We start from the raw sequence: 25,242 nt of genomic DNA, 5'->3' as shown, positions 1-25,242 counted from the left end.
GTGAACTAACTTAGCCAAGCACAAATCACAGCAAAAATTAAAGTTCTCATCTTTAATGAAATGACTTTGGGAAGAACATACATCTCTATGACACCAACACTACAGTTCTCGGAGTCACAGTTAGATAGACAGAATTATATCCATTCCGTAATTAACATGAATGCCAACATCTCTAGCCATTCATTTTCGTTACATGGCAAACAAAATCAAGAAAGCAACCATCAAACAGAAGAGACCCATAGCTTCAGACAAGGCAAATCCCAGGATAGCGTATGAGAACAGCTGCTGCTTCAGCGAAGGGTTTCTGAAAGAGACACAACATGTCCGATGTGAGTTCCAACATGATAAATGGTAAAAATTCACATTACAACTGTGCAGGATCTTTGTGTACACTATAAAATCTATAGGTATAGCAGTTACCCTAAACTCGCTTGTTTCTGCTTTAGACACCTCTCTCATGCCAATCACATGGGATAAAGGTAGAGGGAATGCCTGTGTCAGTGTAAATGGCTAGTTGTGGTAGGTACATAATTTCACATCAACGATATGTAAAAGTGTAGGGGTGGAGTTTAGTCTTGTCAATCAGGCCCTAGCCTGATGGTGCCTCCTTGTGGGTGTGGCCCTTTCACAAGGAGGGTTCTGGGAACCTTCCTCTATCTGCTTCACCTTGTTGAGAAGCCACGCTGAAACCTGCCGGAGCCCTGTGATGCGGCCACCACTGGAGCCACAAGATGTTGTACCCACCAGCCTGTGATCTTCCTGCATTTTGCATCATTGCATGTGGCTGCAAGTCTGAAGTGGGACTTATGGCCTTGTATCAGCTTATGGACCTGAGCTGGGCTGTATTCCTGATATACAATTTCTTCTCGATATAATCTCTTTCTTACACATATAAATGTCCCTGGATTTGTTTCTCTAGTCAACCTGCCATAACACACTAGTTCTCACCCTTCTGAAGTATATTCTTCACCTTTTAAGATCTAAGAAATTGGGTGTCAGATAATAAAATGAAAATAGACACTTTTAAAGAGTAGGCTCTACTTATGAATTAGATCCAAGATCAGTTGAACAACTGAGTAAAGATGGAGTTAAAATATATTTTTGGACACTTACTATGGGCAAACTGTCATGTTTCTATAACTCTAGTGTTTCATAGATTCACCACTAGCTATTCAAGCAGCCTCTTCTCCCACCATTTATTACTTTTTAATTGATTATCTAGGTGCAAATCAGTTTCCATTCAATGGTTTGTATGCAGTGTTTCAGTACTCAAGCAAATTCTTAAGCTAGAGCTAGAAATGATTACCTGGCATAACCAATGATGAGGCTGCCAAAGACGGTTCCAATACCAGCACCAGAACCAGCCACTCCTACTGTGGCAGCACCTGCACCAATAAATTTGGCAGCAGTATCAATGTCTCTGCTGATTGCACTTGTCTGAAACTCCCTTCGGATTAGTGGAGACACACCAGCCTGGGCCCCATTAAACACTGCTGAGCCCTAGTGAATCAAAAGGCAAAGGTCAGATTAGTAATTACAGGTAGCTACTTATTACTAAACAGAACAATAACGAAGCTATGTTACAGCTGAGTAACAACAGAAAGGGATTTTAAGACAAAGAATGCAATGTTTAAATTGATGGAAGAATTAAGTGAAGTGGCCAGATAGATTTATTTCAAATAAACAAAATATAAGCAACAACTCAAAGTGGGGAAGCTAAGGATACAGGAAAACGTTATGTCACTGATGCATTCACTACATATATTTTGGATAAAAGGGGACAAAAGGATTGCCCTCATTCTTTAATGAGTTATTCTAACCCCCCCTCCCCGCTTTAATGGAAGCCAAAAAAGACTTAAAAGTGGAACAAAACACTCAAAAGACCCAATTGGTAATGTTGTCTAATTTATCTTATTATGACTACTATTACCTCTCCAGTTCTTGCCTCTGGTCGATATAACACTGATGCAGAAATTGGTCTGTATGCTACTCTGGATCCAGCTCGGATCTATTGAAGAGGGGGAAAAAAAGGGGAAATCACAATTATTTAGAAAACAGCCTTCTAGGATTCCCTCCTGCACCCTGAGTTCTAAGACAAGCATGAAAAAGGAACCAGACAGGGTGTGATGCCTAAATTCATAGTCTTTCTGTATTGATTCATCTGGGCTGTTTGGTCATTTCAATATAGGAAACAATGTAAAATGATGTGGGTAATGAAGCTTTAATGGCTATACAATCTATTTGTAAGATTCTGAACAAAAATTTCAAGAATTCGCTTAAAAAAGCACATTACTGTTTTAAAAATTTTTAATTAATGTCCCAACACAATCCAGCTCAGTAAATAATAAAAGTTTTTGGTCACTTGGATGGATCAACAAGTACGTTAGGATTGTCACTCTAAATGCCTGCCATTTAAATAGCCCATCAGCTAACAGGAGTTCCCATCATCTTCAAGATGTCCCTATTATACCCCAGATATCATAACCGCTTGAGTGAATCTACAGCAGGTAAGAATGATCGGTGAAATGCTCTGACTGTAAGGACTGCCCAGCTTCTCTGTCCTTGAGTGGCCGCTAAACTAAGGTCACAGAAAGTCCCTTCGGAACCAGGTCCTGACTCTCCTGAGCCAACCCCTCCCAGATCTTCGCTTAACCTAGTCTCCAAAATGGTCATGGCAGTAAGATCTAAAGGCAGAAAAAAGGGCTTTCTCGGTTCCCGCACCCGCTTCCTCCGCCCACACAGGGTGAGCGGCAAAGTCCCTCCCTCTGCAGCAGCGAGTTTGACCTACAGGCAGACAGCAGGGAGGTTGCGGCGCTGCACTGGGCCTCAGCAGCCTCTGGCACCCTCCACTGCACCCCAACCTTTGCGTCGACCCCTACACAACACAATTACCTGGGGGAAGTTTGGAGGGACAAGGATGATTTGACCTACGCGGCAGGGGCCTGACAGCTAGGCCTTGGCGACTCTCCACCGCCCTGGTGGTGGGGAGGGGCGAGCGACGGCTCGGGAATCCAGAGCACGGGAAGGAAAGGGCAATGGGGTTAAGGGGCGCGGGGAAAGCTGTTCCCGGGGGAGCGGTAGGTTCCGCCAGGAGGTTGCCCCATTCAACAACGTGGACGCTTCAGGGCCCAGAGGCCCAGCCCTCGGCTTCCCCCGAGCCCTCCCCCAACCCATGCCGGCCGGGGCCACGTACCAGAGCGGGGGTGCAGGCGAGCTTGGCGCAGGCGAACATCTTCGAGTCTTTAGGGAGGCGCGGCTGGAGGACTCGGCTGACAGGCGGTGTGGGCTCCTCTCCCGCTTCCTTGCTGCGGCGGTAAAGAGGCTTAAGGTCAAGTGCCCTCCAGGGGCCTGTCCTTCCCACCTGGGACCCGCGTGCTCACGTGCACGGCGGAAGACTGGGCCCTGCGCCCAGCGAGGTGCCAGCAGAATGAATGGGTCCCCACTGGGCGCTGCTCCGCTCGCAGCGGGCCTGGCTCGCGCGCCCTCGGCTTACCTTTCCCGGCGGCGGCACCGGCGGCAGAGGTCGAAAGAGTGGGGCTGGGCGCGCAGGCGCGGTCCTGCTCTTATGCTCGCCGCAGCACCCGGATGCAGAAGGCGGGGACTCGGGCGCAGCCGACCGGAAGACGCTCAAGGTCATTTTGAAGCAACTTTATTGGTACCCGTAGAGGAGCACAGCGACAACCACCTGCCAGGGAGCTGATAAAAAGACGTGGAAGACAACTAGTCCTGGCGGGAAGGACTGGACTCTACTTTTCGTGTTAGCTGGCCGGAGGGTAGTGGGCTTTTGGGAGACCATTTTAATTTTTTGGGTGTGAAATTTGCCCTTTTTTTCATTGGGTTATGCTGCTGACCACAAGGTGGGCGGTTCGAACCCACCAGCCTGTCACTTTCGCTGGAGAAAGATGAAGCTTTCTGCTTCCCGTAAAGTTTTACAACCTTGGAAACCCTGTCTTATAAGGTCCCTTTGAATTGGAATCGACTCGATGGCAGCGGCAGCGAGTTTGGGTTTTAGTTTGAATAATTCTTTTTGATGACAATGCGTTTCTCCTTAGTAAAAGAGAAAACTGTCTACGGGAGCAGGTATCAGGTATCAAAAGATCCCAAACAAACAATTATATCGATGTGAAAGAGGGGGGTTGGAGTACAGACCCAAAGCCCATCTGTAGACAACGGGATATTCCCCCACGGAAAGGTTACAAGGAAGGGAAGATTCCATCAGAGTGCAGTATAGCACTGAGGACATCATTTCCCTATTCCTGAATGCATCCTGTCTGCCCCAGTAGCATGACCCAGTTTACCTTACACATCCCGCTAGACTGAATATACACATTGGTACACATAAGAGTTTTCGACGTGTGGAAAACCCTCAGGAACAGTAGTGGGAGTAACAATACCATGAGGGTAGGGGAATGGTGGGGCGTGAAGTGGGAGAAAGGTAAGAAAGGGGGAACCTATCATAAGGTTGGATATATAACCTATGCATCAGGAAGATGAATAACAGAAATGTGGGTGAAGGGAGACAGCAGACAGTGTGAGACACAAAATCACAACAATTATATATCATTGATCAAGGATTCACAAAGGGGGGAGCGGGGGAGAGGAGCTGATACCAAGGGCTCAAGTAGAAAGGAAATGTTTGGAGATGTTGATGGCAACCTAAGTACAAGTGTGCTTCATACCATTGAGTGATGGGTTGCTATAAGATTTGTAAGAGCCCCCCAATAAAGTGATAAAACAGCATTGCTATAGAAATCATTATAGAACAAAAGCACTAAACTGTGGAGCTGGGGTTTTTTTTAGATACACTCTAGCAATGGCTGGTCACATCAAATGGTGTGGTGTTTTCCATCCTTGGACTCTGTGCCTTTTAATTTACACCACAGCAAACAGCAGCTTGGGCATCCTTGAGGGACTCCAATTGTGTTTGGGCAGAAAAAGAAGCCTGACAGGGGAAGATCAGTGCTGCGTGGAAGATGGAATAACATTTCCCCCACCCTCCGCAAATTCTCTTAGGACAGCCCTTACTACCCTAAAAAAATGAGCATCCCTAGACACAAGTTTCCTGGCCTTTTCCCCACCAATGCAGTTTTCCATTTTCCCAGAACTTCTTCATAGCAGGCTCCCTGTGGTTGGCCTTCAAGAAAAGCTATCAGAATTACCCTTATGGACTCTCAAAAAGCAGTAGCCACCACCTTCTGAGTTGACCTCTCTGCCTTGAATTTAACAGACCATTGTTAACCTTTTTTAAAAATTAATCACTTAAGTGGAGAGCAAATGCCTTGAAAATGATTGGGGCAGGGAATGTATGGATGTGCTTTATACAATTGATGTATGTATATGTATGGATGGTGATAAGAGTTGTATGAGTCCCTAATAAAATGTAAAAAAAAGGAAAAAAAAGAACAATGCCATTCAAAACAACTACATGGGATAGTTAAGGTGTATTGTGCCAACCTGGACAATGAACATATGTGGGAGTAATTGAAGGGAGGATAGATAAATGGCTCAGTGAGCCTCACCTTTGTAGTTCTTGGGTCTCTTGCCCTCTGATGGTTGAACCAGTGTGCGGCTGCCTTAGTCAGTTTCCTGATTCCACTGGCAAGACTCACTTCCTGCGAGACATCCCTGAGGAGAAGCCACGTGGACCTACCCTGATGCAGCCCTGGGTGCTTGAGAAGCTGTGTGGAGACCCCTGCCAGTGCTGAGATGCTTACATGTTCACTGATTCAGCTTTCCTCCTGCAGTTGGCATCATTGCATGTGTCTTCTGAGATTGAGGAGGACTTTGTAGATCAGTGTCAGACATATGGGCTAATGTTGGATTTATGGGCTTGGACAGCACTGGGTTGGAATGCTTTCTTAATGTACACTTACCCATTATATAAAACTCTTTCTTATAAAAAATTAATCACTGTATTTTTATTATATAAAGTAAAAATAAACAATGACAAGAAAAATCCATCACAATGGAGAGTTCAACTTATGTTTCTCAGAACTGAAAAACAAAAACTTATTGAAAATGGAACAGTGTGGAAAGCATAACCTGACTTATGTGACAGGAAATAGACGTTCTTCTCACACTTGCTGGGCCTTTGTGTGACTGACTTTGCACTACTTGTAAAGAAAATCTCATACAATTTTGTGGTATTAGTCTTGAGCCATGTTCTCTGACTATAATTAATTTAGTAATACTAAAAAATAGTTTGGAAATTAGAAAACCTGTGTCTAAGTAACTAATAGGTCAAGTGAGAAATCATAATAAGAATTAGAAAGGAACTCAAACTAAATATTCATGAAAATACTAAACATTCCCAAGTTATAGGCTATAGCTAAAATGGTACTTAGAGAGCCCTGGTGGCATAGTGGGCTATTAACCACAAGGTCAGCGGTTCAAACTCACCAGCAATCTGTAGGGCTAAGATGAGACTGTCTGCTCTCCTACAGATTTAAATTCTCAAAAACCCCAGAGGGGTAATTCTACTCTGTCCTATATGGTCACTATATTGGATCGTTTTTGAAGTCACCCTAACAAGACTAAGCGATGTGTATTACTGAGAGAATGTGTCAACAGCCATCCACTGATCACACAGACTTTTCAATGTATTTTGTTTGCAATAAACCTGTGTGTGTGTGAACTGTAACTCTAGTAGCACTACTTTTTGATTGGCCCTTATAGATCCTGTAAGGAGAACATTATTCCAAGTGGATTTACATGCTGAGAGGGTTTGGTGGAAGCTCTCATCTCCTCACTAAACCAGAAGCAGTAAGTGTGGAAGAGGAGGCAGGGGAGAAGGCAGGCTTTGTACAGACCTAGTTCCAGTTTCATAAGTTGGGTTGGTGATTGCTTGTGGCAAGAGAAGGGCAGCCTATACTGGTGCCCTGCACTGACATCATGTGTCTTAGGAGAGGAGAGAACACCTACCTTGTGAGTTCTACCTGTTAAGGTTGTAAATATTTATGGAATAATGCCAAAGGTTCAAAGACTGAGTATTTGATCTTTGAAAACTGTGTGTGTGTGTGTGTGTACGTGCGTGTGAGTGTGGGGCAAGGGGACAAAGAGAAAGAGTCTAACAATTACTTGTTAGATTAAGAACAAGAAAGAATACATCAAGTCACACAGGTGGCTGAAGGTTAGTGACTGAACCTGGGGATCTGAAGCCCAGCCCTGGACTAGTCTGCTGAGAAACTGATCGTGGCCCTGCTTCCAGAATAGTATGCTAGCTCAGATTTTGGTTGATTTTTAATCCTAAAACTTGCATTGATAGGAAGGAGGGGATGCATTTTGAAGGAATACAGTAGAAACGTGGACCTCGATGCTAATCTGTTCTAGAAGGAGCGCCGAGATGCGATGCAGTCAAGTTCTGAATCAATTTTTTCCCATAAGAAATAACTGAAAACAGATTAATCTGCTCTCAACCACCAAGTTTTTACCCTAACCTTGTCTTTTTATACAAAACATTACACAGAAATTCAATGTAAATAAGTTCAGAATGAAATAATATCATTTAAATATGAAACACAACATTAAAGATGTTTTTAACATCTACAGTATGGCCCAAACCTTGAGACTGATGAGGATCGGATCTGTGGACATGGATGTGCAGAGGAGGGATGGAGAGAGAGGCACTGTTTGGAAGGGGAATCCCCTTCCATAAAATCAGCTGGTAGCTGCTTTTCAGGAGTTTTTTCCCCCTTCTTTACCTTTTTTACTAGGACCTGGCTGGCTTTCTCTAAAAAACAAACAAACAAACAAAACCAAAAAACGGTCTAATGTGGTCTGCTGTTAGCGTTTTCTTAACTATTTTCTAAAAGGGTTTACTAAATTATCAATAACATCGATAACACGGTTAACCAGTTCCTTAATATGATTATTCTTTTCAAAAAAACTTCCTTAGGACCCATTTTTAAAATCCAAAAACAGTACAAAAAGTCACGAAAACTAAAAATTATAGCAGAACGTTTGAAATACAGCCACAAAAGGTGTTAATAACCTGTACTAACAACATCAACTAACGCCCAGTGACTGAAACATGAACTGCTTTTGTTTACAAAAATCAAGCGTCGGGTCGGATTCCGATGTTTTGTTCCAGCTCAGATGCAATATTTTTATTTTTTTAAACCTCTTTTTAGGGGCTCATACAACTCTTATCATAATCCACACATACATCAATTGTGTAAAGCACATCTATACACTCACAGTCCTCATCATTTTCAAAGCATTTGCTCTCCACTTAGGCCTTTTGCATCAGGTCCTCTTTTTTCCCCCTCCCTCCCCGCTCCCCCCTCCCTCATGAGCCCTTGATAATTTATAAATTATTATTTTGTCATATCTTGCCCTGTCCGACGTCTCCCTTCACCCCCTTTTCTGTTGTCCATCCCCCAGGGAGGAGGTCATATGTAGATCCTTGCAATCGGTTTCCTCTTTCCAACCCACTCTCTCTCTACCCTCCTAGTATCACTACTCATACACCTGGTCCTCAAGGTATCATCTGCCCTGGGTTCCCTGTGCCTCCAGCTCCTATCTGCACCACTGTACATCCTCTGCTTTATCCAGACTTGCAAGGCAGAATTTGGATCATGATAGTTGCGAGGGGCAGGGGGAGCGGAGAAGAAGCATTTAGGAACTGGAGGAAAGCTGTATTCTTCATCAGTGCTGCATCACACCCTGACTGACTCATTTCCTCCCATAGACCCCTCCTCAAAGGAATCTCCAGGGGCCGACAAATGGGTTTTGGGTCTCCACTCTGCATTTCCCCCTTCATTCACTATGATAAGATTTTTTTTTTGTTCTGATGTTGCCTTATACCTGATCCCTTCGACACCTCGTGATCGCACAGGTTTGTGTGCTTCTTCCATGTGGGCTTTGTTGCTTCTCAGTTCGATGGCCGCTTGTTTACCTTCAAGTCTTTAAGACCTCAGACACTATATCTTTTGATAGCCAGGCACCATCAGCTTTCTTCTCCACATTTGCTTGTGCACCCATTTGTCCTCAGTGATTGTATCATGGAGGTGTGCACCCAATGATATGATTTTTTGGTTCTTTGATGCCTGATAACTGATCCCTTCGGAACCAGTGATCACACAGGCTGGTGTGTTCTTCCATGTGGGCTTTGTTGCTTCTGAATTAGATGGTCGCTTGTTTATCTTCAAGCCTTTAAGACGGCAGATGCTATATCTTTTCATAACCGGGCACCATCAGCTTTCTTCACCACATTTGCTTATTCACGCGCTTTGTCTTTAGCGGTTGTGTGGGGAGGGTGAGCATCATAGAATGCCAATTTAATAGAAGAAAGTATTCTCGCATTGAGGGAGTACTTGAGTAGAGGCCCAATGTCTTTCCGCCACCTTAATACTAAACCTATAAATATAGGCACATAGATCTATTTCCCCATCCTCCTATATATATTTGCATATGTACATGTTTTTGTCTAGACCTCTATAAATGTCCTTTGCCTCCCAGCTCTTTCCTCTATTTCCCTTGACTTTCCTCTTGTCCCACTATCATGCACCATCCCCACCTGGATTTCAGCAATACCTCTTCCTTACCTTATCCTTGATCATGCCCTACCAGGCCTGCCACACCCACCTTACCACCAATTCGTATCACTTGTTCCCTTGTCTCTGGGTTTGTTAACACCACTTCCTTACCCCCCACCTTCCCCTATCCCACTCCCCCCATTGAATTGTCGGTCCTGTTGTTTTTTTCTCCAGCTTGTTCATCAGGCCTATCTTATTTAGACAGACCTGTGGAGATAATAGCATGCACAAAAACAAGACAGAACAAAACCAAACAACAATATACAACAAAACAACAACAAACCGCTAACAAAGAAGAAAATAAAAACAAAACACAACAAGAAAGAAAAACTTGTAGTTAGTTCAAGGATCGTTTGTTGGCCTTTAGGAGTGTTTTCCGGTCCAGTCTGTTGGGGCACCATGCCCTGCCCCCAAAGTCCACCTTCAGCATTCCCTGGGGACCTTGTTGCTCCATTTCCTTGCTGTTCCACTGCACTCCCCCAGTGCTTTGCCTCGGTGTGGTAGGATCAGGTCAGGTGCAACTCCCACACTGTGTCTCCTGTGCTGTCCCCCACAGGTCAGTGAGGGATGTCATGTCTCATAATGGGGCTGGCCATTTGGTCCTCTCTGTGGACTGGCTGCTTTAATTGGGGTCATCGTCCTCAGGGCCTGGTGGGCCAGGATGTGCTCCACTCTCTCCTACTCCCCCTTCATCTGCACCCATGTGCTCCGATCAGATATGTCCCTCTCCCAGATCTGCAGATTCAATGCCATCCTTTGAAATAAATTCTTCTGGGGGGAAGGGGCAGGCATCCACTTAGTATTTGGTACTGGGGCCAGCCCCCCGACCTCTCCACTGGTTCCCTACTCCACGCCGGAATGTGATGCAACATTTTCTTGACATTTCACGTCAATATCCGGTTCTGTGGAGTCCTGATGCGGTCCAGTACTGGGGTTCTGCTGTAAATAGAGATTAGCACTGTGGAAATATGAAGAGAAAGAGACATTCACCGAGGACGAAAATGAGGCCATAAAGTATTTAATCCTCTGTTCTGTGTTTGTTGTTGTTAGACTGTGGAGAGTCATGTTTAGTTATGTTGTTGTTATTGTTAGGTTCTGTCAAGTAGGTTCCCATTCACGGTGACCCTGTGTGCAACAGAATGAACCATCGCCTGATCCTGTGTCATCCTCACAATTGTTCTTATGTTTGAGCCCGTTGTTACAGCCACGATGTGAATAGGTACTTGACTTTTTTTCTTGCCCTTCTCTCCCAAGCATGATGTCTTTCTCCAGAGAGTGGTCTCTCCTGAAATCATGCCCCAAAGTATGTGAGATAACATCTTGCCATCCTTGCTCCTAGCGAGCACTCTGGCTGTGCTTCTTCCAAGTCAGAGTTCTGTGTTCTTTTGGCAGTCTGTGATATTTCAATATTCTTCACCAGCCCTATAATTCCAACCCATCAATTCTTCTTTTGTCTTCCTTATTCAATGTTCAACTTTCACACGGATATGAGGTGATTGAAAATACCATGGCTTGGTTCCGGCACAACTTGGTCCTTAAAGTGATGCTCTTGTTCTTTAGCAGTTTAAAGAGATCTTGTGTAGCAGATACCCAATGCAATATTGGATTTCTTTCTTTCTTTGTAGGTAACTTTATTTTATTTATTTATCATTTTGTTGGGGCAGCTCTTACAAGTATTATGACAATCCATACATCAATTGTATTAAACATACTTATACATTTGTTGCCATCAAATTTCCAAAACATTTTCTTTCTACTTGAGCACTTGGTATTAGCTCCTTTTTCCCCCCTCCCTCCCCTCTTCTCCCACCCTTGTGAATCCTTGATCAATTATATATCATTTTTGTTATTTCGTGTCTTACACGGTCCGTTGTCTCTCTTCACCCACATTTTTGTTATTTGTTCCCCTGGGGTGGGCTATATATCCAACCTTGTAATGGGTTCCCCCTTTCTCACCCTCACTCTCCCACTGTCCCCACCATTCCTTTACCCTCTTAATATTGTTACTCCCACTACTGTTCCTGAGGGTTTTATCTGTCCTGAATTCCATGTGTTGAAAGCTCTTTTTTTGTTTTTTTACCAATCAACTCAATTTAGTTCATTTGATATATAAAAATATCAACAAAACATTAATAGGATATACATTATTTGTTCAAGGCATTACCTACAATCTTATGTGTAAAAAGTAAAGATTTAAAAAGTGGTAATATTGTAGCTTAGGTTGAGAAAGTAACAGACATTGAGCAGCCGACCCAGACTTTAATAGTGAAGCTGGCATTTCTTCTAAAGGCATAGAGGAATCTTAACGTCCTTTCTTGGAGTTACTGCTTTGCGCTCATGGAGAAAACCTGTTCCGTTACCCCATAATCTCACAAATGTGCTGTTTGAAATCATCACAAGGATGAAATGTTCTAATTTTGAGACAGAGCAATCTCTCCACCACAAGTTCTTTGTCAAGCCAGGTAAGGAACAAAGACAAGCATTTCTACATTTCTTATAAGAATGGACTTAACTCCGATTGCTTCTGTGTTTAATAAGTTTTGATGAACTTATGAAGGCCTCTCCACATTCCTTACATTCAAATGCGTCTCTTCATCTTTAGCGATTATGTCTAGTTGAGGTGATTAATCACTAAAGATTTTCTCACATTCCTTACGTTCATAAGGCTTATCCCCCCCACCCCCCGGAGTTCTTTCGTATGCAGTGAGAGCTGAGTGAATAAAGGCCTGACTAAAGGCTTTCCCTCATAGCTGACCCTCATGGTTGAGAGAAGCCTTATGAATGTAAGCAGTGTGGTTATACCTTTAGTCACGCTTTAACTCTCGTTACATAAGAAGATTTCACAGGGCAAACCAACTTTATGAGGATCAGCTATGCGGGAAAGCCTTTAGTCAGGCCTCAGCATGTAATAGACATGTCAGATGAATTTATGAGAGAGGTTTTCTAAATGTGTGGAATGTGAAAAAGCCTTTATTCACTCAACTCTCTTTATACAGAGCCCAGTTCTGAGTCCCCTAGCCTGACATTACTGGGGGCTCTCTCTGCTGTGAGCCCTTCTATGGCGACTGAGAACTGGGCTCTGCATAAAGGTTTTACCACAGTGCTGACGTTCGTAAGGTCTCTCACCACTGTGAATTCCTCTATGGCCAGCCAGACTTGAGGCTTGACTGAAGGTTTTTCCACACTCCTTACATCTATAACGCCGCTATCCAGTGTGAATTCTAGTATGTCTGTTGAGGCGTGAAGTCTGTCTAAAGGCTTTCCCACATTCTTTATATTCATAGGGCTTCTCTCTACTGCGAATCCTTCTATGACTAGTGAGAGCTGTTCTGTGTGTCGAGGCTTTCCCACAGTGCTCCCATTCATGAGGTCTCATATGTGTGGCCAGATTTGAGGCTCGAGTAAAGGCTTTTTGACATTCCTTACATTTATAAGGCCTCTCTCCAGGGTGAGTTCTAATATGTGTATTTAGGTTTCCAACCTGTCTAAAGGCTTTCCCACACTGGCTACATCTAAAAGGCCTCTCTGCATTGTCAGTTCTAACATGACGAGTCCAGGTGAGGCACATTCCTCATATGGAGAAGACTTATTTCCACTCTTGTTACCTATCTGTTGAGTTAGGGATGAGAACTCACTGAAGTCTTTCCCACATTCTTTACATTCTTAAGGCATACCTGACCTATCAAATTTGTGTGAAATTCTGGATAAAGGGATATAGACTTTGCCACCTTTATGGGCATGACCTCTCACATGTGTTCAAAAAGATGAACAAATACAGAAATGTCTCCCACATTTGCTACATTCATATAGTTTCACACCATTAAGTGATAGAACAGGATTTTTAAGCTAAGGACTACAAAGGAAGTCCTTCCCATATGCCTTATAGATTAGTAATATTCCATTAGGAATTTTTCCAGTGATGGATAGAACAGAAGGAAAACTGAAGACTTCTCTATATTCTTTATACTGAGAAGTATTGATTCGGCATCAGATTTACTGTGACTTCTGTGTGATAAGTAAGCATCATAGCATCCCAAAGGATTCTCTTCTGAAGGATTTCGTTTTAGTCTAGTGACTTTTGGAATCTGGATGAAAATTTCCCCACCCTTATTGCCTTCATTATGTTTACAGAGGTTTTCTGTTGTTACAAACGGTTTTTTGTATTTATGCTGATTTCCATTACAGAGTGATTCAGAAATTCCTCTAAACTGGAAAGATCGGTTGTCACTCTTCATGAATAGGTCCATTATATGTAAAATGAATGATTTTCCTTCATCATTAAGGTTTCTAGAAACGGATCCCATCATTCAAGTTGAGGTTCCCACGGAAAGGTTTCTCAGGGTTTCCTTCATCGCTTCACTGTACACTGTCCTCTGAGAAAGATCCAGCAATGCCCACTCTTCTGGTTGACTCTCCCTGCCACATCCTCAGTTGACATCATTGAACCCTGTCAGAGCAACCGACATCCTTCCTTGAGATTTACTGATGTACAAGACAGTTGCCGCAGGTCCCATCTGACAGAATTGGACTATTCTCAATGCACCAGACTGGAGACTGGTCAGGGTCTCTGGGGTGAGAAGCAGTTCAGAGGATTCGGGGATGTGGGGCGGAGGAGGGAGTATGGGACCTGTGGCTCACCACAGCCAATTGGGCGTGTGGATATGTGTACTGATGTGTGTCCTTCGGTCTAGCTGGATTCGTAAAGTAGAACTGGGCCATAGTGGTGGGGGTAGGGAGCATTCAGGAGCTAGAGGAATGATGTGTGTTTCCTCGGTGCTATACTGCACCTTGGTGGACTTGTCCCTTCCTCACAACCCTTCTGTGAGAGGATATCCAATTGTCTACAGATGGACTTTGGGTCTCCACTCCAACGGATTGATTTCTTTACTGCTGCTTCCATGAGCATTGATTGTGGATCTGAGAAAGAGAAATTCCTGGCCATCTTCAACCATTTCTTCATTTATCATGATGTTACCTATTGGTCCAGTTGTGAGTATTTGTGTTTTCTATACATTGAGCTGTAATCCATACTGAAGACTCCTGTCTTTGGTCTTCATCCAGAAGTACTTCATGTCTCCTCACTTTCAGCAAGCAAGGTTGTGTCACCTGCATATGTTAATGAGACTTCCTCCCATCCTGATGCCCTATTCTTTCTCATCAAGTCCTGCTTTTCAGATTATTTGCTCCAAATACAGATCAAGTAAATATGTTGAGAGGATACAACTCTGACACACACCTTTCCTGATTTTAAGCCATGAAGTATGCCCAGGTTCTGTTTGAACAATTGCCTCTTGGTCCATGTTCAAGTTCCACATGAGCCCTAGGAAATGTTCTGGAATTCCCGGTCTTCTCAATGCTATGCAGAGTTTGTTGTGATCCACTATATAAGGACAGGAATTTACTTATAAGACATCATAATTTGGCATGATCAAGTAAACAAGGCATGGGGAAGAAAGGAGTAGGGTAACAAGGAGGAGACCAGGTGGCCTGATGGCTACAAGTTGGGCTGCGACTGCAATGTCAGCAGTTAGAAACCACCAGCTTCACTGAGGGAGAAGAGGAAGCTTTCGACTCCCGTAAAGAGCTACAGTCATGGAAACCCACAGAGGCAGTTCTACCCTGTCCTATAAGGTTGCTGTGACTGGGTATCACTTGGTAGTGGTGAGTTTTCTTGGCTTACTGATAGATAATTTCTAAATGAAGTAGAAATAACCCCATCTCTTCTGCATGCCTTTGGAAATGTGACTTTCCCCCTTATTTCATCAAGCAACAGAGGCTATTTCTTGTCCCCTTAAATCTGAGCTGGCCCTGTGACTACTTTTAACCACAAGAATGCAGTAGAAGTGATACTGTGTATCTTTTGGGGCCTAGGCCTTAAGAGACTTCATAGCTTTCATTCTCTCCTTGGAAACCAGCCGCCATAGCAAGACAATTGTGTTAGACTATTGAATGATAAGTAACCATTTGGAGAGGGGAAAAAAAGCTTTATGAAAGAGAACTGAACTTGTATTTTTGAGCTCCTGGTCAGCCTTTGCAGTCAGCGCCAGATGGAAATGAACCATGCTCCATGAGCCTTGTACAAAGAACCCATTGCTAGAAGTTCTACTCTGTCCCGTGGGGTCACGGTGAGTCAGCATCTACTTGATGCTGCTAAGCTAGGTTTGGTTTTGGTTGGTCGTTAGAAAATATAAGTTTTAGGATGTTTACTATATAGTAGTAGATAACTGAAACAGGAAATATTGTCAATGTAATGTTCACTAATCCCTTGAGATCTGCAGTAGCAGCATATTAATCTAGGTACTTTCAGTATAGAATTCCAGATGTTGTAGCCAGCCAGGGGCAGAGAAGCACATATCTTGGTGATTGACTCTTCTATCCCTGAAGTAGTGGGTTGATGTAGGATTACAATGGTTAATTCTTATAGGGTCATTCTGACTTGACTACATGAAAATATTTTTAAATTATCTACTTTTGTGTAAGTTTTAATCTTAACAACCCCAAAAGTGATCACTCAGGCATGATTTTGAAAAAAAAAATCATGTAGAAGTGAATATAAAAAAATTAATTTGAAAATACTGTGGGCTCAGTTTTTACACTGGGCAAGGCAAATGTAAAAATATTTCTTGCAGGGTTAAAAGCAAAGATGTCACTGTGAAGTTGAAGATGTGCTTGACTCAAACCAGGATATTTGCAATCACTTCATATAAATGTGAAAACTGGACAATGAATAAGGATAACTGAAGAAGCATTGCTGTCTTGGATTTATGATGTTGGCGAAGGGTATTAAATATACTATGGATGGCAAAATGAGTTTGTGTTGGAAGATGTAGAACCAGAATGTTCCTTAGAAGCAAGGATGATAAGACTTTGTCTCACATACTTTGGCCATGCCATCAGGAGACCCTGGAGAAGGACACCAAGGTTAGTGGAGGGACAGTAAAGAAGAAGGCCCTCAGCAGGTGGGTGGATGGACACAGGGGCTGCAATGATGAACTTGGAGGAAGGATTGTGAGGATGCTATAATGTTTCATTCTGTTGTACTGTGAATACAAACTGAATCAATGGCAGTTAACAACAACAACACGATTAAAGCAAGCAAACAAAGAACTTGTTGAAGTAATGTAAGAAATATAATTTAAGAATACTCTGGGATCACTTATAATATTTCATTTTTCTTTTGAAATGTCCATTTCTTGTTGACTTTAGTTTGGTATCGAGTTACCTTTTAAAGGAAAACCTGTACATCTGTAGTAGCTGTGTAACAAACCACTTGTTGTCGAGTCCACTCTGCATCAGAGCAACCACAGGTGTGTCAGAGTAGAACTATGCTCTATAGTGTTTTCAAGGTCGATGTTTCAGGAAATAGATAGCCAGACCTTTCTTCCTATGTAGCCCATGGGTGAACTCAAACTTCTAGCCTTTCAGTCAATAACCACGGGCGTCAACTACTTGCACCCTCTAAGGCTGTAGTGTCAATCAATTGTGGTGAGCTCCTTCAGTAACTATTGTGCTGTCTCTTAGAATATAGTAAGGATACTAGGAAAATGTAGGCATTGACAGTAGGTATAATTGGAAGTATATGAAAACTTGGAGAAAGGTACAAATTAGTAAGTGTGCCAGGACTAACCTGTGTAGTGTGCTTAGGAAGATAGCTTAAGGAAAGAAGTTAGTCTGCCAGGAAGTGTCTCATTGAAGACGTATTTGACCTAGGACTTAAGACATGGAACTATTTGGATAGAAAAGTCTTTTGCTTCCTCTAGATAAAAGCTAGCACCCATAGCTCTGTCAGCTGTCTTGACCCCTGACCACTTTCTAGTCCAGAAGATTTTGTCTTTCAACTTCATTTTCAGCTCCTTTACAAACGAGTTAAGCTACTTTTATGACATTTAGTATGCTAGTTTAGTAATTCATGAAAAGCAAATCTAATTCTCCACATTCTCTCAGAGGTCCAGATGCTCTAGGCTAAGACTGAAATAAAAGTTATGTGAAAATCAAATTGCATACTAATTAAATAGATTTTATTCCATCCTTGGTCCTTTCTTTTTAGAAATACATACGAGTGATTGAAGAGGGAACACATTTATTAACCAAACCCAAGCTAACTCACTGTCAAGTCAATTCTGACTCCTAGCAACCCTCTAGGACAAGGTAGAACTGCCCCGTGAGTTTCTGAGATTGTAACTCTTTAAGGGAGTAGGAAAGCTTTGTCTTTCTCCTGAAGTGTGGCTGGGGGTTTCAAACTGCTGACCTTTCGCTTAGCAGCCCAACACATAACCACTATGCTATAAGGGCTCCAATTTAATAACAATGGTAATTAATGTAGAAAAACTACATTAAAATAAAATAAGCATGTATATGAAATGGAGATCAAGTCCCTCTGCCGACCCTTTCCCATTTCAAAAGTGACTCTCTCATTCTTTAATTAATTTGTGGTAGACATAGCTAACTGTCTATCCAACATCAGTTCTCTTTCCTCCTGACTTGTAAGATCCACTCCCAGTCCCAAACACTGAGCTTCCCAGACTGCTTTCCAGTTGTGATTCTCGGTGCCAGCAAGTCAGTTCTAAGCCACCGCAACCCAGTGCATGACAGAAGGAAGTGCTGCCCAGTTCCGTACCATTCCCACACTCCTTGCCATCTTTGAATCCGTACAGTGAGGAGGGGTCAAATGACATGTGAGGTATAGATTTAGCCAGCTCACTTGTTTATTCTTCTGCGGTTGCTTCTTCCTGCTTGGAACATGGACAATGTCTGGAGGTGAAGCAGCAGACGCCACACATCAAGAAAGAGAAGGCACCAACGAGACGGGGCATGGATTTCAAATGCTTTGGGGAGTACCTGTAGCAGCCCTAAACTGCCTATTGCCGAACTTCAGGCAACACGAAAACAGAACTCTCTATGTGGGTAAGCTGTTGGGATGAGGCTTGTGCTCTATGTGCCGACCACAGTCCTAACCATGCAGCCTTCTATAGATTTATATGTCTGAAGCTCTTTGGTCTTTGATTACAGCAGAAAATACCTTTTTCTCACATCATTTACATTAATTTACATATGTCTTCAGTGTGAGATGGTTTAACTGCCTCACACTAATGACGAAACAGAATCCCTACTAATACTTTGAGTAGGGAGGAATTAATGTAAAGAAGCATTAACTAGTAAAAGGTGTTTAACAGCTAGAAAGATGGACCCCAAAGTATGGAAGTAGGAAAGCATGTGGTCTGCCACTGGAACGTTCAGTATCTGTGGTAAGGAGACTGGCAGGCGGTGGGAAGCACAGGCCAGAAATGACCCTCGACGACTGCTGAGATGACCGCCACCAGGTTCTTCCTGTAAACCAATCCGCAGGCTCCACACACACACACACAAAAACAACAACAAAAACCCATTTGCAAACCCTTCCTCGTGCTCTGTCCCCCTGTAGTCCTCTCGCGCCCTCTACTGGCAAAGTCTAAGAGTTTGTCTGCAGAGCAACAAAAAACCCACACCCTCTGCTGGGGAGTCAATTCCTATTCACAGAGACAGGATAGGACTGGGTAGAATCGCTCCATAGAGTATCTGAAATTGTAACTCTTTATGGGAGCAAGCCGCGCCATCTGTTTCTCGTAGAGTGGCTGGCGGGCTTGAACTGCAGACCTTGTGGTTAACCGTTAGCAGCCTAATGTATACGATGCCACCTGAGCTCCTTCGCACAACGCCCTCCTCCCCCAAGGATGGATCTGGAACTAAGATGTCATCGATTTAAAAACTGGCACGGGTGGACAGAATACTCCAGGGTGAGCATTAGCTCTAATCCAGGTTAATGTCTTCCACAGCGTGTAACATAGTGGCCATTCAATAAATGTTTGCTCAATAATAAATAAGGTGCCGAAATTACGAACTAAAAAGGGTGCTGAGTAGGTGCCAACGTCTTGCAAAATTTTTTTGTTATTCCTTTCTTTTAACTAAGATTTCAGTCTCTTGAGAGAAATTAGAATGGCCGCCAAAATGTCTTTTTCTTTTTGGTATTGCGAAATTCTAATTTAGCGAGCCAAAGGAACATTTAAAAATTTGTAGCATGAGTTTATTCAAAATAGCTAGACATTTTTATGCGCCTAAAAAGGTGTCTGTGTTTTATATTGTTAGGTGCCTGAAGGATTTATTTAAAATAAAACAAATATTACAAGTCCATTTTATGACTTCTTCCCATGATTAAAACCAAATTAAAATTACACCCTGTGGTAGTTACATAATCGGGTGTCAATTTGGGACTTGAGAGGATTAATAGTGAAGGGGTGGAGTCTAGTCTGTCAATCGGATGATAGCCAATGAGGCCTCTGTGTGGGCGTGGCCCTCTGAGAATCATGGGAACTCCTGGTTTTCCTCCTTTGAGGCAGGAGACAATCTTCTTTCTCTGCTCACTCCCCAAGACGGTGGTCTACTGCAGGGGTGCTCGTACGTCATCTACTAGTCAATCACAAATGTAGTGTGGGTAGATCGCATGGCTTTAAAAAAAATAGACATAAGCCTATCATTAATCCTGTCACTTAACTGATATACAGCACAGCCAATCAGATGCAAGCTTAGGTGTCAAACGCATGCGCAAACAACTGCGCTAAGTGCAGCAAAACTGACAAGCTAAATTATCGCCAATTTTCAGACCTTGTTTTTTTTCTCTTAAACGTAAGAAAGGGTATTAAAGTGAGCGGGGGAGCTGGACCAAGTAAGAAGACAAAAACGTATCACTTTCACACGGAATGGGAAGTTTTGACACTGCAAGCCGACCTTCAGCAGACGTCCAGAGCGCATGAACAGTTCTGGAACTTACTCGCAGAGGGAAAGTACCCAAACATGAGCACATGTGCTACCGCCTTGACTGCAGTATTCGGCTCTCCTGATTTATGTGAGTCAGCCTTTTCCCACAGAAAGATCAGTAAGTCCAAGGACCGTTCCACCATGACCGATGATCATTTGGAAGTGTGCTTGAGGCTGGCTGTCAGCCGCTACTGTCCGGACTATGCATCCCTGGCTCATTCCACTCAGTGCAAGTCATCAGAGGAAATTCGGGTAATGACAAAAAATGTACAAAGTTAATTATGTTGTGTTGTGCACTATGGACTCATGCGGTTATGCAAGGTACATAAACATACATTGTACATATAAAGAATCCGCAATGTGTTTACGAATAAATGCAATAAATAAATAAAAATAAATATATGTTTTGCTTTTTTGTAGTTGGTAGATCATTTTGACTTGGATCATTTTATAAGTTGCATGCATGCTGAAAAAGGGTGAGCACCCCGGGTGTGGAGGAGAGAAGAGAGGAAAGCAGCAGAGAAAACGCAGCCATGGTTCTAGCTGGCATCCTAGCTGGGTAGAATTGAGCACAAGGTTGGAAGTGTTTACTGCCTGCAAGTGCCTTTCAACAATAGCAGTTTATTTTAGAGTTCCACAGAACTCTGAATTCAGGGTGTAGGCAAGGCAACGCGCTAGGAGAAAATCGGTTTGCGTTTTGTTTGGGTCTCTCTCCACTTCCGGTAGCTTTAGGCATTCTTGGGTTTGCAGCCGCACCTCCATGTGTTTGCCATCCTTCTTCTGCGTCTACTCTCTTTTATAAAGACACCGCTTAATTTGGATTCCTCTGATATGACCTCCAGTTAATTGATCACGTCTTCCAAGACCAAAAAGACCAAGCCCACTGCCATTGATGTGATTTTGACTTAACATAATCCTTAAGGCAGAGTTGAACTGCTCTGTAGGTTTTCTGAAGCAGTGAGCCATTACGAAGCAGAATGCTTCATCTTGCTTCCATACAGTGGCCTCAAACCACCAGTCCTTCAGTTACTGAACGGGGAAAGAGTGTTGCAGCTGCAACCACTTGGCTTCGATGTTATTTCACATCCTTTGTTCATCCCATCCCTATGAATGCCAAGCCAGATCCTCACGCAACAGAAGGCTCCCTAACCCGGATTCAAAGAGTACCACAGGGAGACAACTTTTAGTCCCTTCAGGAATTACCTCATCAAGGGCAGCCTCTTCCAAGGTCGCATCCTTCCCAGAGCAGCCCAGACTCATTATCAACAGGAAATACAAGGCTCAAATAGTGGCCCAGTTTGTGGCAATTTAGATGTTACAAGTTGGACCATGCTGACCCTAACACTTCCCAGCTGAGGCAGCTTGACTTCTCCCCTTTGCACAATCCAGCTTCTGTCCTACTTGCCACAGGGTTCATCTCAAGGGTAATCCTTAATGAGTACCCCTGCCATGGGCCTCTGTTTGTGCTTATTCTGCTCGCTGCCATCGAGTTAATGCTGACTCATAGTGACCCCACTGGGGGTTTCTGAGAGTGTAACTGTTTCCGGGAGTCAAAAGCCCAGTCTTTCTCCCAAGGAGTTGCTGGTGGTTTCGAATTGCTGACCAGGCAGATGGCAACCCAATGTGTAACCACTCCACGATCAGGTGCTCATTCTTAGTTCTTATTCATTCCTGTATTCGATGGTGTGTCTCATGCTGTAAGTCATGGGCCTTGACTGTGTTCTGTTTTTGTTCTCATTGTGGGTGGTCCTGCCACTTTTGATTACAGTGATCCTGAGTATTCCAGAACATTTAGCAAAGCAATGGCTAAAGGCCAGTGCCATTCCTTACCCATTACACAATCAGAAATGCCCCCAACATTTCTCTACATTTACCAACCTGTGGTACCACCCTCAGGTAGGAACCATTGAGGCAGTACCTCTCTAGGGCCCACAGCCTTGTTGCTGAACCCAAACTAGAGCCTCAATTTTTGAGGGCAGAGGATGCTCAGAATAGCTTCCATAGACTTTGCCATGCCCTCTTCTGTCTAACGATTAGTATAGCTGGTTGTCACTCCTTCAGTACACTCATCTGCTGGAGAGCCGGGGGAGATTGAGATGCAGGGAGCCAAGCTATGGTGGAGCAGTAGTGCCACCCAACACGACCATAAAAATAACCATTGCTAACAATAATCTCAGGGCATTTAGGTCATTCTGACTCATAGCGGTCCTTTCTTTTAAAAATTTTTACAAATTTTTTATCTTCTTTTAAAAATCATTTTATTGGGGGCTCGTACAACTCTTATCACAATCCATACAGACATCCATTGTGTCAAGTACATTTGTTGCCATCATCATTCTCAAAACTTTTGCTTTCTACTTGAGCCCTCGATATCAGCTTCTCATTTTTCTCCTCTCCCCAACCCTCCCTCACCTTTGATAACTTATAAAGTATTATTATTATTCTATGTCTTACACTATGTCTCTCTCTCTTCACCCACTTTTCTGTTGTCTGTCCCCCAGGGAGGGGGTTATATGTAGATCTTTGTAATCAGTTCCCCCTTTCTGCTCCACCGTCCCTCCACCCTACTGGTATCGCTACTTTTACCACTGGTCCTGAAGGGACCATCCGCCCTGGATTCCCTGTGTTTCCAGGTCCTATCTGTACCAGTGTACATCCTCTGGTCTAGCCGGATTTGTAAGATAGAATTGGGATCACAATATTGGGGGTGGGTGGAGGGGAAGCATTAAAGAACTAGAGGACAGTTGTATGTTTCATTGTTGCTACACTGCACCCTGACTGGCTTGTCTCCTTCCCAAGACCCTTTTGTAAGGGGATGTCCAGTTGCCTACAGATGGGTGTTGGGTCCCCAATATGCACTCCCCCTCATTCACAATGAGATGATTTTTTTGTTCTTTGATGCCTGGTACCTGATCCCTTTGACACCTCGTGATCGCACAGGCTGGTGTGCTTATTCCATGTGGGCTTTGTTGCTTCTCAGCTAGATGGCTGCTTGTTTACCTTCAAGCCTACGACTCCAGATACTTTTGATAGCCGGGCACCATCAGCTTTCTTCACCACCTTTGCTTATGTACCCACTTTGTCTTCAGCGATCATGTTGGGAAGGTGAACATCATTGAATGCCAGTTTAATAGAAAACTACCAGCTGCTGCAGGGGAGATAGATACAGATTTCTACTCCCATAAAGAATCACATTCTCAGAAACTCTCAGGGGGCGATTCTACCCTGCCCTGCAAGGATACGGGTTCTATGAGTCAGCTTTGACTTGATGGCAGTCATCTGAGCTGACAGACTTAAATAAAGTGTTCATTGATCAAATAATTCCTTAAGCAGAGATATATAGATATGTTCTTTCAGTGAAGCCTAATCTGCATTTAACAAGGTCTGTCTGAAGTCTTTTTCTCTACATGTGTGCTAGGTATTATCCTAATTAGTTAGAGCAGTACTTCTTGAACTTTGCTGCTGGTTAGTCTCATTTAATGACTTAAAAACTCTTGATAGTCAGTCTGGAGCTGATATGAATTGAAATCAGCATTATCGGGCTGGGCCACAGGCATTAGAATTTTAAAACCTTTCCCAAGTAATTCTAGTTTTTGAAAACCAGTGTTTAGAGTGATTGTCCTCACAAGTTAGTTGCATTCAAACCACCTGGTAGGCTTGTTTAAACACAGATTACTGGGCCCTGAGACCTCCCCACCTCACCTCTCCAGGTCTGAGGCAGAGTCTGAGCATTTGCCTTTCTATACGTTTCCCAGATGTTGCCAATGCTGTTATCCAGGAAGCCACACCTTGAGAATCACCGGTATGGACTATTTGCTTATTCAATAATGCCATTTGAAGACAGAAGGGCATTCATGTTGGCCAGGCAGCCTGAGAAGATGTAGCATCATCGGAGTGGCATCTGAGCACAGTGGTGGACTCACCACACACATGGATTCTCTGGCAGGCTTGCCTTCATCCCCATTTGTTATGCTGGCAGCGTGCCTGCTGCAGAGAACACGCTTTGCCAATCTCACTCCGGCCTAGGTGCTAACCACACACGGGTGAGAGCAAAGGCATTCATCACACAGCACATGCTGTTATTTCTTGGGTCAGGCAATCCTGCAGTTCGCGCATAGCTCCCGTTTGAGGCCACATGCCTCTTTGCATCTGTGGATGCTTGAGGACATGATTAAAAATGTATACTCCACAAATGGTTGCTTGTCTTTCTCCCTAATCTGCCTTAGCCCTGTGGTTTGGCAGGTAAAGAAGTAGCCGGCTCTCTCTGGTGAACTGTGGAGGTACAGTTGTAATGTTTGTTGTTGTTGTTGTTTTTAAAGGCAAGGCTTGGATCAGCTGCATGTATCAGTTTGAAAATATTATTATTGTTTCTTGCCTTATTTTTGTTTAGATTTCTGGTCTGGTCTTTGAAATTACTCTTAATTTCCACTTTACCATCAGTTTTCTCAAGTGTTTTCTGATTTGACTAGAAAAAGCCAGATGAATTCTATTACAAAGTTAGATTGAGTAGAGGGGCTTGTCTACGGAATAATTCCTTATTAAGATAAAATTTCACTAATTGTGTTGTTGTTGTTGTTATCGTTCAGATTATACATAGCAAGACACACACCAACTCAGCAGTTCTACTGCTGAGGCGTCATTTGGATACATTGATTGCAATCTTTCAGTTCCATAACTCTTTACCCTGCTCTTCTGAGTTGTTCCTTCCCCATTAACATAAATCCCAGCCTGTTTAGGTGCTGTCTGCTTGATCCCATACAGATGATTTTTAAAAAGAGCACAATGCTCAAGGCAACCATTTATTATAATTGCAGCAATTATAATAATCAACAGTGCAATCCTACGCTTAACAATAGGGTATTCTCATTACTGTACCCCCCCTTTTCCCTTCCCTCTGCCCCAAGCAACTATTAAT

General features: G+C 43.3%; 1 protein-coding gene across 2 annotated transcripts; it reads right to left on the bottom strand.

Moving 5' to 3' along the window:
- Positions 1-16: 16 nt before the first annotated feature.
- ATP5MC3 (ATP synthase membrane subunit c locus 3) lies at positions 17-3,583 on the bottom strand. Of its 2 annotated transcripts, none has more exons than XM_075529617.1 (5): positions 3,494-3,568; positions 3,194-3,322; positions 1,931-2,008; positions 1,307-1,500; positions 17-304 (listed from the first exon to the last, which is right to left on the bottom strand). In XM_075529617.1, the coding sequence occupies exons 2-5, from the start codon at positions 3,230-3,232 to the stop codon at positions 190-192; spliced, it is 426 nt and encodes a 141-aa protein (XP_075385732.1). In that variant the 5' UTR covers positions 3,233-3,322; positions 3,494-3,568; the 3' UTR covers positions 17-189. The 2 variants fall into 2 exon arrangements, with proteins under 2 accessions (XP_075385732.1, XP_075385731.1); XM_075529616.1 differs by having other exon boundaries at positions 18-304; positions 3,194-3,305; positions 3,494-3,583.
- Positions 3,584-25,242: the final 21,659 nt, after the last annotated feature.

Source organism: Tenrec ecaudatus, chromosome 13 (genome assembly GCF_050624435.1).
Source record: "Tenrec ecaudatus isolate mTenEca1 chromosome 13, mTenEca1.hap1, whole genome shotgun sequence".
NCBI classification, from domain to species: Eukaryota; Metazoa; Chordata; class Mammalia; order Afrosoricida; family Tenrecidae; genus Tenrec; species Tenrec ecaudatus.
Note: the sequence above shows the minus strand (reverse complement) of the source record. Positions and strands in the feature narration are given on the sequence as shown.

Excerpts from the sequence above, each read along its gene's own strand:
- ATP5MC3 (XM_075529616.1), bottom strand. The coding sequence starts at position 3,232 with ATGTTCGCCTGCGCCAAGCTCGCCTGCACCCCCGCTCTG. Across the intron at positions 1,501-1,930 it reads CAGAGGCAAGAACTGGAGAG|GGCTCAGCAGTGTTTAATGG; the intron begins GTAATAGTAGTC and ends TTGATTCACTAG. Across the intron at positions 305-1,306 it reads CTCATCATTGGTTATGCCAG|AAACCCTTCGCTGAAGCAGC; the intron begins GTAATCATTTCT and ends TGTCTCTTTCAG.